This window comes from Esox lucius, chromosome 6, assembly GCF_011004845.1.
Source record: "Esox lucius isolate fEsoLuc1 chromosome 6, fEsoLuc1.pri, whole genome shotgun sequence".
NCBI lineage: Eukaryota > Metazoa > Chordata > Actinopteri > Esociformes > Esocidae > Esox > Esox lucius.
The window spans coordinates 12,498,268-12,517,714 of record NC_047574.1 but is presented as its reverse complement, the minus strand read 5'-3'; the positions used below and the strand labels follow the sequence as shown (position 1 = coordinate 12,517,714).

Sequence of the window (19,447 nt, the reverse complement as noted above, 5' to 3'; positions counted from 1 at the left end):
ATATTGATAGTAACTGCATCAACATCATTCACTTATTAAAGAAACATTTTGGTTGTTGTGCCATGAAATGTGGCATGCTAGCAAGCTTTATATCCAGGAAATGTTGGCATACTATTTCCAGCATACTATGGTTTGGGACATACTAACCTTCTGGCATACTAGTCTGGCATTCTACAGAGTATGAATAGTATGCTATTTGAGATTCCAGATGTCTCATACAAATTATCTAGTCCAAAATTGATGTTACATCAGCCCACATTCCAGATGGTTTATATACACTTCAACGTTGTTGTGTACAATGAGGGATTAGTCCATATATTAAAGTGATTTACAAAAATACTTTGGCTAAGAAAAAAAAAACGTTTGGCTACCAGGTCAGTAACTCTAAGTTCTGAATGTTTTGTTAAGCCATCAACTGCACGTTTGTCAGCATATGTCTGCCACTTGGGGATAACTTGCTAGCTACATACAAACTCTGTCTGTTCTAGCAACAGAAGCTGTATAGGTAGTTTGACTGTGTATAAAGCAGTGTATTTGGAAGCTTTTTGTTCATTTTAGTCAATACAATTATGTAGGCCATAATTTTTACAAATAATATTTAATATATATTCACTCAATTCCATTCTGACAATGCTTGTTATTTATTTATGACGGTCAGTTAATTTATAAAGTGACAGTTTCCGCTTTGATTAACGCACGCGTTTTGCACACGAGCAGGAAAGAAACCAAGGCACGCAACACCCCAAACAAGACGCACCCGCAAGCGGTACACACAGTGCTGTACGTCTTTGCGTCATAACGCACTTGTTCACTGGAAATGACTGAACCTCCGTTGTTACACATATGCATGGCGCATTTGATGTGGACGGGGTGTAAGGCGTGTTGTATCAAATGGATTGCCTATGTCTTTTCTTTCTTTTTTTAATCAGAGAAATGTTTGCGTATAATTCCCTGCACAGTCTCATTGTCAGAGGTGTGTTTAGGTATGATAGGATTGATACATCCTTAAAATGTACAATAACACTGCCTGAAAAAATTAAGCCCTGATTGTATTATGGAGAAAGATGATAAAGCCTGATAGTAATGCATGAGTGGAGACGATGGTGACAATAAAATAGGGTGCAAAGAGCCATTTGAATACCTTAAGAGAGCTGAGCCGGTGATAGTGAGTTGCTAATGAGTCATGCTGAAGAACAGGACCTTTAACACCTACTCACTTAGGACCAGGAACACAGATGCTCCTGACACTTAAAGTGGACTTAAAACTGCATTAGAACCACTTCAGCACCACTTTGGCGAAGCCGGGACGTGGGCATTGTGCATATGATTTGGTCTCCACGTTGGTGAGCTGAGCATCACAATCAGCAAATATTTAATCGAAAGCACTTGAGGGTGCTTTGATTAGGTGAGGAATAGAAAGGAAGAGAAGGAAAAAGCTACAGGACATTCTAACAGTGTTCATAGTTGGAGATAACATTATTCAAAAAAATAGATAGCTTTTACATACAGTAGCGCTATTACAAGATATATATACAAAAGAATGTTGGTTACGTAATTAAAAGCGTTGTGCAATGCCAGACCCTATGATTTCGTTCACACAGGTTATCTTCTTACACTGGTTTTATCTCTCTGTTGTAACAGGCTTGTTCACTAGACCTACATCAAGCCTTCCCCTTACAAACTAGTTGCACATACTGTAGGGACAATTTCACTAACACAGAATACGTATATTTGTTAACCAAAAAAATGTTAAATTAAATCTGTTCATCCAGGACTAGGTTTAACATGGGCCCAGTAAACTGGCTGTTAGAGTTGGGCTGATGAATTAGATAGGACTATATGGCAGGTGTCTGACCAGGTAATTATGGTGTGGTAACCCAATGTAATTAACCTTTAATTAAACCTATTCATCAGACCTGAGCACAGAGCCCAAACTAACACATTCAGAGCTTATTGTCCAAAAAAAAAAAAAATATTAGAAAACAACACAAATTCATTATGCACCCATTTTATATATGCGCATATTCAAAGAGATGGGCATTTTTCCAGGTGAACATAACATTTACAAAAAGAAAACAAACAATATGTCGGAAAGCGGTTCACCTGCTATGCCACTACATGAGACATGGAATAATAATGACACAAACAAACACAGCAATGGATCAAACAGCTTTTGTTTCCTGGATATCCATATCGACACAAGGCCACATTGGGAGTCACAGGATTATGAATGCAAACAGTGTTTCCCTTACCAGGAAATGTACTAGATCAGCTAACGCACCGTTGTGTTGGGTAAAGGGTTAAAAGGAAGCTTGCCAGCGATTCAGCATTTTTGGTCAGTGACATGGGTATTAGTATCCCATCTGCTGAAGACTTCTCCCTTTTCCCTCCAGAGCCTCCTCAGAGCTACTCTCTTCCCTCTCCAATAAGTCCCCTCGATCCTTACACATCACAACCAACAATCCTTATTTTACAAACATTGTATGCACACACGCAGACACACACACACACACACACACACACACACACAAAATGACAATGCCTGAACTAGGGATCGACCTATATATCGGTTCTCCAATACATTTTGAATGATGAATTTACCTTAACTGTGCATGGAATTTGAAGTGGCCAGTGAATTTGCCCGGTTTAACGAATGTGTTCATTAAAAAAAATAAAAAATAAAAAAATGTAATCACCTTTTTTTTGTAAGTAAAAGGTCCACCTAAAGAACATTGTGTAATGGTCCTGAATTTTTATTCTTATGCATTAACATTTTCAAATTTCATGACTTTGATTATCGACAGTAAATACCAGCCATCAGTCCCCCAAATCACCCACAATTAACCCAATGTGTGTCCATCAAAAACTGGGCTGAGTGCCAGAACTGAAGGAAGAACCGTGAATGAAGGAAAAAGGCTTGAAGGAAACCCACTTTCAATTCCTGTAACTGTTTCCAAACCTCTTTGCCACCAATCTAAAATGTCCATTCTGGTTATTGGATACAGGCAGTGACATAAAAACACAGTCAGTACATTCAGTTATTTTGCTGTTCCTGTATTTTTCTAGTGCTGAGTTCCAATCATGTGGTATCACAAAAACCTTAAAGCTCTGTCATAAAATCTCAAAAAAGATTTGATTTCTCTCTAGGTTTGTACTAATTAAAAGGATAAAGGAATATGTAACATTTAAAATGAAGTAAAGTGTAATATTTACCTGATGAGCCAGTAGTAAAGCCCCACGTCAAAGTGTCTGGGGAACAAAAGAGACATTAAGGAGAACGGAGGGTTATTAAACTGTTATGATACACATTTCACCAACTGAGTTACCATTTCTATTAGTTCACTGAAATTAAAAAGAACAACTTCTGATAAAACGACTCATTGCAAATGGTTTTCCTGTTACTTCAAATTGTTTTTGTTCACCTGCATTACTTTTTGCCCCACAGCCCTGCATGGTTTCAACAAGCGCAAAGACAAAAAAGGAAAAGAAGGGATTATGGCAGTATTTTGCCCAAGTATTTCATATTTATGTGGATTTAGTGCAAAGCCTTTGCAACATTTCCTGAAAAAGATGAAAGGAGGCTTTTTTGGGGGATTCACTATAATTTCTCTTTCCCTTTTATCTACAGAAAAGACATTTACAGGGAATGATGTCAAAACATTCCATTATGTTTTGCTTTCGCACTTTTTTTAATATACGAATTGTGAACCAAATATTTGTTAATAATATGTAACTTATTAGTTACAGTCAGTTTAATGAGGTGGTCATGACTCCTGTCTTACACAGGCCTGTATGCACTTAAGCACAAATACACAGTTCAGGCCAGTTGAAAGAGGATCCTGCCATGCGTTTGATGTTAGTGTGACTGCCCTGAGGCCCGCTGGAGATAAGCCCTACCTCGCCAACACTGACTCGATATTATTCCTGATATCTCACAGGGAGCAGGAAACAGGACCTCTCATGGCTCCTTTATATATTTGGTTAGCCATGGTAGACATACATGCAAGTCCACGTAGTGAGAACCCCTCTTACACAAATTGGCGTTCATACCGATTGGCGTTCAAACTGCGGGCAACGGATGCGAGTCCCCTGTAATATGCTTGCCGCAGACTGACTGTGCTGCCTTGCCAATGCAGTTCAGTGCTTTACTGTTGTGACCATCCATGCCTGGCAAAGAGCCACTGATTATAAAAAATTATTGTCAATGAAGATTATATTAACACTAGAACACTCAAGCCTCATTGAATATACATACTCCTCTCCAACGTTATTGGCACCCTTGATAAAGATGAAATCAAAGATGAAAAATCTAATGACCAGCTATTGTATGGGAAAATAGCACCAAATCAGTATGCTCCCAAGTCATTTTTTTACATTTATTTTTTGTTGATTTTGTGTAATCTCACTGCAACTCTCTTCAAACACAAAATAATGCTGACAGTTTCGGCCTATTGACACCACTAGTTCCTCACAAAACAAATCTCATCAACACATTAGAAGTTTGCACAGATTGTGGGAAGGTGTTTGAATCCTGGTTGCGGAAGGCCCAGGGATCCAGCGTAGCATGACACAAATTGGCTCAATAACTGCCTGGGCTGGGCACATTCAACAGCCGACAGGTCTGCCTCATTACATTGTGTACTGTGACTCCTTTTGGTTGTATGCACGTATCAGAATTTTTTTTTTTTTATCCCGTTTGAGCAAGCAGTGTGATGAAGATGGGTTTGGAAGATATGTTTGCAGGAAACTTTTCATAAACTTTTATATTTGAAGCACACAAAAACCAAGTCCCCCCCCCCCTTCATCTCTCCGTTCCTCCTCCCTGTTTATAAGCAGCAACACAACAGGAAGCCACCCACACAAAGGACAGTGAGATGGTGGACAGATGACACAGAAAGATTGCTTTGAGAATACAGACTTGAACATTTTCAAGGATTTATACATACAAGGAAAATACATCATGATTAGCATGAACTTACAGTATCCAGTTTGACTTGCAAACACATGCGGCGAGGACTATATGCTGTCATGGGCCACAAGGCAAATCTAGCTGCTTGGCGCACACCAGTGCCTACAGACCTAGACAAGCCCAGTGCATTCTACACTTGTTTTGAGGTAGACAACAATTGAGCCACCCATGAATGCTTATGTTGCTCCAGATGACCAGGTGCATTTTGCTCTCTGAGGCTGGCATGAGGGACATTCAAGAGTGAACACTACAAAAGGTGGTGTTCCAAATGACATTCCAGATGGAAACCCCCATCACCCTGGCATCCAAGAAAATTAAGGTAACGGTCTCACTGGACATAAAGGCCCTGCTGTACCTGGCGCATCACGAGGAACTTGTTCCCACCCGTATAAAACAGAAACCTAAAACTACGCTTGGCAAAATCTGGAAACATTATCAAACGCCATTATTACACAGCTAAGCGCTGTTCATTCGCCTGCAGTCAATCAGACAGGGACGTACCAAAGCATAGGGTCTTTTGTTGTTCAGCTCAGAGTGAAGTGCTTGAACAGCCACTGCAAGAGTCACCTGGCACCAAAGTATGCTTTGAACGTGAAAATAAAGCTTATACAAAATTGCCATTCTTTGATTGATTGGCAAAAACATTAACTTTCAGCACATGCATAACTCTGCAAAACACCAGAAATATGCAAATGGAACACTCAAAGTATTAGATTGGTCACATATTGATCACTTGGACAGGAGAAGAATAACAAGCAGCCAAAGTTGTGTAAAAACCCTGAAGGAAACTGTTTGGGAAAGTTTACAGTACCACAGGACTACTTGGGGAAAAAAATACAACAGTTTAGCAAAGTGAATTGATTTTCATTGCAAGGGAGGCCTTTTTCATTCTTTGTGTTTATAAACACTTACTGCTCAGATAAATATCTATAAATACATTCTCAGCTGCCATACTTTTGTACTGTACATGGTATGATTAATCATTCTGATACGGTGTTCTGCTGTTCTTATCTCATTATTGTCAATTTATTTTATCACTTACCTTTCTACAGAAGCAAAAACCGGTGAGCCAGAAGTTTGTTGTGCGGTTTGCCTGGTGTCTTATGCATGCAACCATCAAAAAACTTGAACTTAAAGATTCTCCTTTTAAGACGCAACATTTAAAACCTAATTTCCATATCAGTCAAAGGACAATGCTGCTCAAAAAGAAACATAAAACAAAAATATATTCTAAATGTGTAATTTTGTTTTTCAGTTTGCTCTCAGTTTATTGTTCCCATCTGCAGTATTTTAAAATCTTCTGATCACCCCACGTAGACTACCAACAAGGTTTAACTGCCACAAAACTACACGCCATGGCATTTTTAAAGAGGACTCCAACCCACTCAGCTTAGAACCAGCAATAACCCAAAACCTAAAGTATGAAACTCCCCATCTCAGCAATTCTGCAGAATGGGTTCCTTTGATGATGGGCAGTGATTACACAGAGACAGAACTTTTCACACCAATTAAAGCCACAGTCTGGATTCTGGGAATTGCTTCAATTGTCATTAGGGGCATAACAGTCAGTAAACCCTTTCATCACATGATGAATGCACTTTAATCAGGTAAAGGAGACAGCTCTACAGATGTATATATGTAGTGTTATCTATGTTTTACATTTAAGGTTATGAGGTACTGCATGTAGGCTGCTTTAAAGGTAAAAAAATAAAATACCACTACAGTGGGGACTGCTGCAGTGTGTGCAAACCTGGTCAAGAACTACAGGAAACGTATGATCTCTGTAATTGCAAACAAAGGTTTCTGTACCAAATTTTAAGTTCTGCTTTTCTGATGTATCAAATACTTACAGTGAGACAAAAAAGTATTTAGTCAGCCACCAATTGTGCAAGTTCTCCCACTTAAAAATATGAGAGAGGCCTGTAATTTTCATTATAGGTACACTTCAACTATGAGAGACAACATGAGGAAAATATAATCCATAAAATCACTTTGTAGGATTTTTTATGAATTTATTGGTAAATTCCTCTGTAAAATAAGTATTTGGTCACCTACAAACAAGCAAGAGTTCTGGCTCTCACAGACCTGTAACTTCTTTAAAAGGCTCCTCTGTCCTCCACTCGTTACCTGTATTAATGGCACCTGTTTGAACATGTTATCAGTACAAAAGACACCTGTCCACAACCTCAAACAGTCACACTCCAAACTCCACTATGGCCAAGACCAAAGAGCTGTCAAAGGACACCAGAAACAAAATTGTAGACCTGCACCAGGCTGGGAAGACTGAATCTGCAGTAGGTAAGCAGCTTGGTGTGAAGAAATCAACTGTGGGAGCAATTATAAGAAAATGGAAGACATACATACAAGACCACTGATAATCTCCCTCGATCCGGGGCTCCACGCAAGGTCTCACCCCATGGGGTCAAAATGATCACAAGAACGGTGAGCAAAAATCCCAGAACCACACGGGTGGACCTAGTGAATGACCTGCAGAGAGCTGGGACCAAAGTAACAAAGGCTACCATCAGTAACACACTAAGCCGCCAGGGACTCAAATCCTGCAGTGCCAGATGTGTCCCCTGCTTAAGCCCAGGTCCATCTGAGGCCCGTCTGAGATTTGCTAGAGAGCATTTGGATGGTCCAGAAGAGGAGAATGTCATATGGTCAGATGAAACCAAAATACAATTTTGGTAAAAACTCAACTCGTCGTGTTTGGAGGAGAAAGAATGCTGAGTTGCATCCAAAGAACATCATACCTACTGTGAAGCATGGATGTGAAAACATCATGCTTTGGGGCTGTTTTTCTGCAAAGGGACCAGGACGACTGATACGTGTAAAGGAAAGAATGAATGGGGCCATTTATCGTGAGATTTTGAGTGAAAACCTCCTTACATCAGCAAGGGCATTTAAGATGAAACGTGGCTGGGTCTTTCAGCATGAAAATGATCCCAAACACACCGCCCGGGCAACGAAGGAGTGGCTTCGTAAGAACCATTTCAAGGTCCTGGAGTGGCCTAGCCAGTCACCAGATCTCAACCTCATAGAAAATCTTTGGAGGGAGTTGAAAGTCTGTGTTGCCCAGCGACAGCCCCAAAACATCACTACTCTAGAGGAGATCTGCAAGGAGGAATGGGACAAAATACCAGCTAGTGTGTGAAAACCTTGTGAAGACTTACAGAAAATGTTTGACCTCTGTTATTGCCAACAAAGGGTATATAACAAAGTATTAAGATGAACTTTTGTTATTGACCAAATACTTATTTTCCACCATAATTTACCAATAAATTCATAGAAAATCCTACAATGTGATTTTCTGGATTTTCTTTCCTCATTTTGTCTCTCATAGTTGAAGTGTACCTATGATGAAAATTACAGGCCTCTCTCATCTTTTTGAGTAAGAGAACTTGCACAATTGGTGGCTGACTAAATACTTTTTTGCCCCACTGTATGTCATGCAATAAAATGCAAATTAATTATTTAAAAATTATACAATGTGATTTTCAGGATTTTTGATTCCATCTCTCACAGTTGAAGTGTACCTATGATCAAAATGACAGACCTCTACATGCTTTGTAAGTATGAAAACCTGCAAAATCGGCAGTGTATCAAATACTTGTTCTCCCTGCTGTATGTGGGCAAGATGTGGCTTAGGTGTTTTAAGAACAATGTAGTATGTGTGTGTGTGTGTATATATGTATATGTGTGTGTATGTGTGTACATGCACGCATTCACAGATGTGAATAAACAGGCAATTAAGGGAGTGAGATAATATAGTGAGAAAGGCTGCAATGCAAACATCTTTGGCTCTCTGAACACTGTGGTCCCCATCATTAGCTCCCATCTGTTCAGCCAACAGAAACCGAGGGAAGCCAGATGAACCTGTCCAAGGTAATTCATGGCTCAGATTCAGCTTGCTCAACTAAACGCAGACATATTGGACATCAATTATCCAACAGCACTTGCTCATGGCAGACAATATCTTGGAACCTGGTCAGCCATTACACATACACACACACATTCAGGATTGTGACAATACATGCATACACACACACACACAATTTCACACAGAGTGGTGTGCTTACACGCACATGCACTAACACACACAAAAAAAAAATAGTCACCCTCCCCATCCAACAGTCAGTTTAGTATCCTATGACTCTGTTTATCACAGTATCCTATGATCCTGTTTAGTGTCCTATTTTAGATTAATCTTCTGCCTCCTCTATTCACTTTATTTTCAGAGTACTGGGGCTAGGAAGCCAACAGCTAGATAGATGCTGCTGGGATGAGACTAAGTGCCAAGATCGAGGGCAGGACAGCTTCAGTGTCAACACCAGCAGCCAAGACCGGGTTATACACCACAGAACCGGAGTCAATCCAAGCCACTGGCTCAATCCTACACTTCCTGTAGCAGTTAATATCCTGGAAAGGCTAATTTGTCATGGAGGAGCACTGCTAACCCCTCCGCTCCCCCGTCCCACCAGGCCCCTATCTACAACACTTCCATTAGGTTCAGTCGAAGTGCCAGTGTGTTAGTTCTGTATTCAACAAGTACATGGCATGGCAGGGCCAAATTCATTAACCTAACTCTGATTAAGGCTCTACAGCACCATAAATTAAGGAAGTTGAAGGGAGACAAAACAAATAATTTTACTGAAAGTTGTGGAAGTTTTGCTCATAGTCATTTAAACTTTCTAACAAAAATGATTCCCTTGTGAGCATGGCGTGGGAAGAATAGAGTAGTAGAAACTGACACAGGCGACAATGTAGTGTACAAACTTTAATAAGGGAGATGCAAGCCTGAAATTAATTTGAAATTAAAGCCTCGTGTTCTAGGTCTGCTTCTACCTGTTAAATAATATTATTTTAGGTTTTCATTATGGTTGATTTCAGGTTGGTGGAGAGTGCCTGCCTCAAGTGGAGGAGTTTAAGTATCTAGGGGTCTTGTTCACGAGTGAGGGAAGGACGGAACGGGAGATTGACAGACGGATCGGTCCAGCTTCTGCAGTAATGCGGTCGATGTATCGGTCTGTCGTGGTGAAGAAAGAGCTGAGTCTCAAGGCGAAGCTCTCCATTTACTGGTCAATCTACGTTCCTACTCTCACCTTTGGTCATGAGCTTTGGGTCATGACCGAAAGGACAAGATCCCGGATACAGGCGGCTGAAATGAGCCGGAGTAGAGCCGCTGCTCCTCCACAACGAGAGGGGTCAGCTGAGGTGGCTTGGGCATCTGTTCCGGATGCCTCCTGAACGCCTTCCCGGGAAGGTGTTCCGGGCCCGTCGCACCGGAAGGAGACCCCAGGGAAGACCTTGGACACGCTGGAGGGACTATGTCTCCCGGCTGGCCTGGGAACGCCTCGGTGTCCCCCCGGAAGAGCTAGAGGAAGTGTCTAGGGAGAGGGATGTCTGGGCATCTCTGCTTAGACTGCTGCCCCCGCGACCCGGCCCCAGATAAGCAGAAGAAGATGGATGGATTATGGTTGTTTTAATGGAGGTGGACAAACAAATTGTTATAATTAATCAGCAAAGCATGAGGGGGTGTAGTATATGGCCAATATACGACGCTAAGAGCTGTTCTTAGGCATTACACATCACACAGGATGGCAGGGTAACCTAGTGGTCAAGTCCACTGGACAAGTAAAAAAAATGATAAACTTGCCGGCAAAGTAAGCCATCTGTAGTTCTGCAAAAAACATTTCTCCCAAGTCGTTGCTGAAAATAACAATGTGTTCTTAGTCATTCCCATAACAAGTTGGGGAATAGCACTGGAAAGCAACGGTATGTTTTGCTAATCAATATACTTTTTGAGCTAGTACAATTTTTATGGTGTATGGAGGTTAAAACAGATCTTAAAAATATAATGTATTGAAACTGTTTAGACAAGTTGCAGTTCGTAAATTTCGACTTCCACGACTGTCCGGACCTCATGAAAAATCAAAGTGATCTTTCTTTTTTTTTTCTATACGGGAAGGCAAGAAAATTAGCTACAACTTTCTATTAGACAATTCAGAGAATTTTATTTTTACAAATAAAAAGCAATTAATGTAATCCAACAAAATACTAAGGTGGCCAATAAGGAGATGCGGGGCGATTCTAGGGGGTTGTATGTTTTAGCTACTTCACTAACCAACTACTGAAAATATTAATTTCCCGTTTATGACATGCTAGCTAACATTTGTATGTCACTAATAATCATCAAAAACACTGACAACTTGATCAAAAGATTACTCGGTACAAGATGTTTTTCAAAAATACTGTTCGATATGCTATCAATTCTTAGTTTCTACGGAACACAGTTGTAAAACTGTGTGTTTCACAGATTCATGTTTGTTTGAGTTTGAAGTTAACGTATTGCAACATTCTGTTCAGAGGAAGGGAGATTTGGTTATTAATTGTTTCTTTTTTTAATTATGATAGATTTTTTAATGACTTCATTCCGAGATGAGTGGGCTAATGACAATCTGTTTTGAAAATACTCAGAATGATTCAAAGAAATCTCGCTTAGAAGCAGAATATATACTGTATGTAGATGTTCATTTACTATAAGCTATAGTTGACTAAAGTAGTTTGGCAACATAGTACAGCCGTTTTTGTGCCTTTGTTGGTGTCGGATGGATGAGGACAGAGAAGACTTTCATTATTTGGAGAGAATTTAAGTCATATTAGATAAGTGTCTAACAAACTGAGATAGGTCTACTTTTAGCTAACCTTGACCAAAAATAACCTTATATTGATACATTTTACACCCGTTGTTACTCTAAAAATACATGATGAAAAGATGTTTTGGGGAGTATGCCCAGACCCCCCAAAACAGGGCTTAGCCCCCCCATCAATGATTTTCTAGTGATGTCCCTAGTCTGAACTTCTCTCTCAAATCAACATAATTTTTTTTATGTATATACCGTAATTCCCCTTTTAAGACGCCATTGCCAAGTCTGTCATTAAAGGGGTGCTCTGTAGAATCCTGCGTCTAACGTTTACATGACTGAGTTAAAACATTAACACAACCTTGTGTCTACCTTCTCTTCCCTAACTAAACACGACCAGAATAGTATTAGCTAGTCCAGGGTGGTTTAATGTAGGGGGACAGCACTGTGAGTGTCTAAAGCGAGTATGAGGAGACTTCAAGTCAATGCTAACTAATTGCCGGCCCAGTGAGAATGTTTAAATAGGGAATATTGCAGGTACTCTAAACAATTTTGTAGAAAAAAATATTTTAAACATTAACTTAAATATTAACTGCAGTCTCCTGGTCCTTTATGCTTGTATTTATGCTAATAGTAGAGTAAACATCTTACATATGGCACCTTGAAAAATACATTTGCATAAAAAAACTATTACGGATCTATTTGAGAAGTCAATGGCAGTAATGAGCACGGACTTTCTATTGCAATATAGGCTACTCTAAATGTGTGTTGTTCAGATTAAATAACAAAGACTTTTAATGTGGAGACAAAGTTAGACAACCCTGCCACCTGTAGTTTAAGTTTAACAAACCGCCTTTCATCAGTGACACAATGAAATGAGAAAGATTGTTTGATGAATGCAATGGATTTAGTTAGCCTTATTGAACCCACCTGCTGACACACAGGGAAACTGCAATTCACAACAAATATGCATGCAGACGCGCGCTCATTCTGGCTATATTGACTCGGTCTTGTGAATGCTAAGATTAAAAGGCGCTGGTAGTATATTCCAATTCCAGCTATATCTCAAGCGCTGCAGTGAGACAACTCTTCATCTGACTTAAAACAGACTGTTTGCATGTGTATGAATCTGTGTGTGTGTGTATGTGTGTGTGTACACACTCAGATCTCACCTCCACATCCCGGTGAAACTGTGCATAATGCTAACACAGCGTGGTAGCTTCGGGGGGGCCAGACCATCTAGTTCAGCTAGCAGAGATGGAACACCAAACAGAACAAGGTACTTCACATAGAAGAACTGGACTAAAGCCAGGGCGAGCCCACCTTATGGAGATAGAAAGAGAGGTAGAGAGATGGAGAGAGAAAGAGAGATGGGCAAGGATAAGGAGAGAGTTTTTATTATACAGTACATGCATAATAAATAGTAAAACTGCCAGAATAAATTTGGCAGGGTGTATAATGTAGTGTATTTTATATTTTTTCCCAACGGTAGGCTATGCTTTGGTTCTGTACAGAAGAGATCCTCCATTTTTTTTAGTTTTTTTTGAAGGGTGAGCTATTAAGGAGCCAAACGATGCAGCTCTTTTATGTGAACAGAGCCAACTGGAGAATTAGCTCATCACATATTACACTGTTCATGAAGGTAACCCCCTCTCCCAAGTATTATAAATCAAATCAGTTACACTGATAAATCGGCTTTGATTCCACTTTGATACACACATTACATTTTTATTTCAGTGCAAGTCGTCCATTAAAATTAATGAAATTTCACACAAAAGTCTTTGTTCCCAGAATAAAATGAATACATTATCCTGAATACATATTTTGTTTAAATTGAACCAACCCCAAACGTGTATAATAAGACTATTGGAATACAGCAAGACAACATTGTTACAGACAATGTTACTGTAAAAGTACAGTGTGTTGCATTATTATTTGTGTTGCATTACAAAGTGTGATTACAAAGAATGAAAAAGGTTGTACTGTATATACAGTACAAACATTTCCAAAAAGTAGGAAACAGAATGCAGTGATGTGCAAATAATGTATCCTTATATTTCATAAATAGTGAAACAGAGTTGAAACTGATTTTATTTTATTTTTTTGCAAAAATAAAATCGCTATTTTGAATTTGATGGCAACAACACATTTAAACATTTTTGGGACAGAGGCATGTTTACCACTGTGTTGCATCACCCCATCTTTTAACAATACTCTGTAAGCATTTGGGAACTGAGATCACTTGCTGTCGTTTTGAAAGTGAAATGTATTCCCATTCTTGCCTGATATAGGATATCAGCTGCTCAACAGTTCAGGGTCTACTTTGTTGTATTTTTTGTTTCATAATGCGCCAAATGTTTTCAATCAGAGACAAGTCTTGACGCAGGTCTGGACACAGTGTCCCAACTTTTTAGGAAACGGGGTTGTCATTATAAACAACACCTTAATATTCTTTGATTAGATGAGTATTCACCCCTGCTCAATCAATAGGTAAGACACACCTTAGACAGCAATTACATCTTCTAGCCTTTTCTCGGATGTCTTCTTAAAAAGTTTTCCGCAAAATTATCCATTGGTTTTTCTCTTAAATATTGATGGTTACAACATCTCGTTAAAGGTGAACAAGTTCTGACATGATTATTTTTGATTTGTCTCTAGGTCTGCCCTTGTGGGGCCAACCAGACTGCTGAGCAGACCAAGAGACATTAAGATCGCAAATGGGTTTATGTTGTGGTTAAATTATCAATTAGGTATACAGACATTAGATAAAGCTTGGTCAATGGAAATAAACAGTCTGTGACCATTCATGTTGATTTTGCCATATTTAAATCCCAGTCGGTAGTTGCCAGGCACAAGGGGTGCAACGGTTTGCCTAACACAGCGTACGGTACGTATGGCGGTTTCAGGGTCACGATTCAGTACGGTTTTGGTACAGCCCAAGGGGTCCGTTATCAACAGTCACTGAAGATCAGGTTTTGGTTTATTTGGCAATCGATAAAAACAAATCCAGAAAGAATATTTAAATAACAAATAGCCTCACGGTGCGGATATAAACGGGCTAAACATTTGTAGTGTGTGGCTTCCATGATTTAATGGTAAATGGTTTTGCATGAGGAATAGAGGAAAGAATTGGAAAGCAAAGGAAGGAATTGGTTTCCACAAAAGGATAGATGATATAAAATAGAATTTTGTTCATATCTAAAATAAGCCAGCAGTTCAAAAACATATACAAACATTAAATATATTCCCAAGCACACAAATACATTATTCATGATAATATACATGAATTATGGGAGCGCCGTGCCCTTTCCCTACCCTGGCAGCTGTAGTGGAGTGCGGCAATTACATTGTCTAATTAACTTATTACAACGGGAGCAGATCAGAAAGCGTCCACAGGGTAGCATTACTCTGCAAAAGATGAGATTGGTGAAAATGTATTGCCTGATTAAGGGCTACACTACAGAGCAGGATATGTATAGAGCCTACATTCCACTCCATGGTCTGCAGTTAGCATAGTGCTGCGTTAGCAGTGTGTTACTGAAACATCCATCCTGACAGTGCTGAGTTGTCCACAACATAACTTTACTTACCAACTTCACCTCTGTCGGGGTACGCCAAGAAACCAGGGTTTATGGTGTAAGAATGGAATAAGAATATTACACCGCTGTTATTTTTATTATTCCATCAATCTATTTGTAATGAACACAGGCAAGTCTTGACTGAAATCTAATGCCCAGAGTAAGAGTCAGTCTTCCATGGCTTCGTAGGTTTTGGTGGAGCTCCTGCATTGGCACGACAGGACATGGCCAATACATCATACTATATTGTTTGCTTTCTGTGATGTGAAACGAAATGCTAGCTAGCATACTCTATACATTCTCCTATGAGCTCCTTGCAAAGTATAATAAAGAGTTGTCCTCAACAACAGTAAGCCTCGCACATCTAATATCACTAATCAACTGGGATTACTAGAATTAATGAAGTACCTCTCACAACTGTTACACACACACACACACACACACACACACACACACACACCCGACACACAAACAGGCAGACTCTTACCTAAGGCCCAAGGTGGCAGAATCTCCAGATATGTTTCGTTGGCCTGGATAGTGTGCATGTACATAAAGTGGATCATGTACTCGGCTATTAGCCACCACACACAGATCCTTCCAGCGTTGGCCAGCAGAGAAAGGCACGTCCTCCTGCCGCCACACTCTGTCATAGGTGTCTGTGTCTGCATCAATCACACAAAGGTAATACTTATTTTCACAGACCGTTTATGCGGTGAAGCGGAAAATACGGTAACATTACATTAATTAACACTCACAAAGATTAAGATGTTTTATCGGTTGTTTAGTTAATGTAAAAAAACTTTTTATTTTAAAATACAGGAAAGAGCTGTATAATATTTGTTAAAAACGTATGACTTTGGGGGTTTTCGTGCCAAATAACTCAGGCTAGACGTCCAGTATCACACTGACAGTCAGGCTAGACGTCCAGTATCACACTGACAGTCAGGCTAGACGTCCAGTATCACACTGACAGTCAGGCTAGACGTCCAGTATCACACTGACAGTCAGGCTAGACGTCCAGTATCACACTGACAGTCAGGCTAGACGTCCAGTATCACACTGACAGTCAGGCTAGACGTCCAGTATCACACTGACAGTCAGGCTAGATGTCCAGTATTACACTGACACCATGCTGGTTAGGCTGTTATGTATGTAACTGGTAGTATACAATTTGAAGAGAGAACTTCTGCATACTAATTTGCCTCATTGAAGAAAAAAAGAATTACGCCAGAATAGTGCTTCATACACAGGATCAACATGAATCAAGATTTCCCAGCCATCCCCACAGACTGTTGAACATGGTAAAACAACATTTGGCCCTCAGCCCAAGCCAGAGTTAGATTGGTTTGACATGTTGCAAGGTGTCACTCATTTACAATTCACGATGCAGTTTGTTTTGGTGTGTCATCGGATTCATCATAGCTGCAGCTGTATGTTGAATCTGAACTCATCTTGTTCGAACGGAAAACCATTTGAATTATAAAACACTGCTATATGAGGGCATCCCATCTACTTCTTCCCCACTTCTACCAGCCTTACCCAGTGCTGTTTAAGAGAATGGGTTTTCTATGCAATAGCACAAAAAAAAAAACACATAGCACAAGCTCAACTGTACTTTGCAAACCTCGGTTCGCATAACATTTTTTATCATCCCAAGAGCTTTAGCTTTGCTAGACTGAGCACGCCTTCTGCAATGGAACCAACACAAAAAAATCCCATAAGTGCAAACGCTCAACGATTTCAATTAGTACTAAACACAAGTCTGGTGCTGCGTGTGGGGTATGAAGTAAGCTCACTGCTGAGTCACTACATCCACAGCAACGGCTCACTGCAGCACTTTTTCCACCAGAGTTTAATTTAGCTCCTCTAAAACTCGCTCAGTCAGAACCTCACCCGGGGGCACTGAGAAATCCCTGAGCTTTCAGACACACTGAGTCAAACCACACCAGAGAACAGGAATCACCAAGATAAATCTTGCAACCCTGGTTTTCTCCTTCCGATAAATTGGAATGTTATTTCATTTTGTGCAGCAAGAGTTTGGAACTAAGGGATTACTATTGTCATAAAAAAATATCTGCATAAAGTTCTCAAATTAAATTTAAATGGATCGCTCAGTGGGAAGAAATGACTTGAACATTGTGGCCTGTTTTGTTGATTAGCTGATATCACATGTCCCAACAGCTAAGTGGCTGACACCACATCTGTTGGAGAAAGTCAGTGTTGATCGCTTGACTTCCACCCGACCTAAAAGCTCAACAGCTGACATTGCCTGACTTACTCTATCAAGAACAGCTAATTGGCAGCCAACTCACCTGTTGGAGAAAGTCATTAAAAGTGAGGATGGGCCCATTGTAGAACAAAGGATGGTAGAAGGAGTAAGCTGTCAACCAGTAAAGCTGTTTCTGCAGTCCCCCAGCCTCCAGGGGACGGCAGCAACGTTCCAGGCTAAAGCTGATGAAGCGCAGGCCACACACAGCTACACTGAACAGTAGGAGGTAATACTCCTCCTCTGTCTGGTACCAGCTTCTCTGTGGGACAGAAAACCAGTAATGCGTTTAGTAGGTACCTGTGTGGCAAAATAAATACTACATTATGTTTTTATATCTTATCCAGTGTGAATTACTAGTGACTAATACATGTCTATAGTTTGATGCTCACGGTGGGAATCAAACGTATAAACGCTGACATTGCAAGCGCCCTGCTCTAACCACTGAGCTACACTGGAACTAGGGCTGTGTTCACCAGAGTACAACGTTGTAAACCATTCAAATACTTAAATGTTTAAGAGAGACAAGCCAGATCTATTTCTGACGTTCTATCTGCCATGCTCAGCAGCGGAATGTTGCACCCGGCTGAACACCGCATTGTTTTGTGTACTTCAACACTCTTCGTAAGTTTTGCTGAGTGCTTTTTATTAGCTACCATACTTCAAAACGAATTGTTCGGCTACGTAACTACAAAAGTAGGTGTGTTTGTTTAATTGTGTTTTTAAAAAGAACAATTAAGGGAACGGTAGTTGATTTACTGTGAGCATGGGGCAGTTTTTAGTGGAGCAGGAAAATTTATGTTCAGCTCCCAGAGCAGTGTGCTAGGACAGTTCCATGAGCGATGAGTGGGATTTCTAACAGCTTAGCTCCAAATCACATACAGCCACAAAGGAAGAGCCCAGGAACGGGTACAGGTCGCTCTTTAGGGTCCCCTTACACAATGAGAGAGATAAAATTATAGATAGATTTGTCTTGTCTTGCATAACCATTTCTGTAGCATATCAGTTTACACTGGCATGTACATCAGCTAAGCTGGGTTACAAAAGATTCCAGGCAGGTATTAAGGGATCTGTGCCTGGAGCAATTTACCAGCCCCTTATCAGTGTCCACTATCCGCTACACAATATGCAACACAAAGCTACTATACTGTGGTGTAAAGAGGATCTTACAGAGGCAAAGAAAAAGCAAAACTCCGGAATTTTGTCTGCAAAACACACGTTCGGAACTAAGCTTACCTAAGCTCACATGGCTGCTGTGGAATTAGCACTGCCAAACGAGCAGTTCTACTGCTGATTTGACTCACAAAGCTTCCTCAAACACAAGTCAACCTTACTAATTGGTAGAAAGAAGTTTGTTTGAATCATATGTTGGTTTTTTTTCTACTACTTTGGATTTAATGAACTTGATAAAAGTTCATGAATGTCAATCTGCCAAGCTTCTAATTAGAACAATGAAAGACATGAGGGGAAATAAATATTAATATTACAAACAAACAATTAACGAACTATGTATCACCAATGCTAGATTAATAATAAACCATATTGTGCACGAAAGAAAACACTCATTTAGATGGTTCCCAAATTGCAGATGCAATAAAACCTGTGCAGGAAATAAATGGCCATACACGTTTCCCAGAGGAGTTGTAAGGAGTGTGGGGGAAGGAGCGATAGGGGGGAGAATGTCGGAAGGCGAGAAAGACAGTGCAGTGACTGTATAACACAGCTAAATGTGTCATTAGTGCATGATTCCTTATCTTAATGTGGGGAATCAACCAAGATGAATCAAGACGAGCAAAAGACAGTCAGTCCCTTGAGGCACAGTAGCATTATGATCAGCCGCTGTATGATGTGGTAAAACTTTTTTTTTTAAGATGTACCAGCAAGGTACAACAACGAAAACTATTTTCTCTGACAATACGCAACAGGATTGCATTCAGTGGAAAAATCCATCTTCCCACAAGACGTTGTTTTGATACATTTCCTCAAA

At 40.1% G+C, this 19,447-nt stretch overlaps 1 protein-coding gene across 6 annotated transcripts in view; it reads right to left on the bottom strand.

Annotated features, from left to right (window-relative positions):
- hhat (hedgehog acyltransferase) overlaps positions 1-19,447 on the bottom strand; it is a 67,795-nt gene that overhangs the window by 41,112 nt on the left and 7,236 nt on the right. For 5 of the 6 annotated variants that reach the window (XM_010889066.3, XM_020047039.2, XM_020047038.3 and 2 more), the window contains exons 6-9: positions 17,507-17,722; positions 15,682-15,856; positions 12,789-12,939; positions 3,214-3,249 (exon numbers count right to left, since the gene is read on the bottom strand). In XM_010889066.3, coding sequence (XP_010887368.2) covers positions 3,214-3,249; positions 12,789-12,939; positions 15,682-15,856; positions 17,507-17,722 — 578 coding nt within the window. Of the gene's footprint in view, positions 1-2,730; positions 2,989-3,213; positions 3,250-12,788; positions 12,940-15,681; positions 15,857-17,506; positions 17,723-19,447 lie in introns of those variants that run through there. The other variant, XM_020047042.2, reaches the window with a different exon arrangement.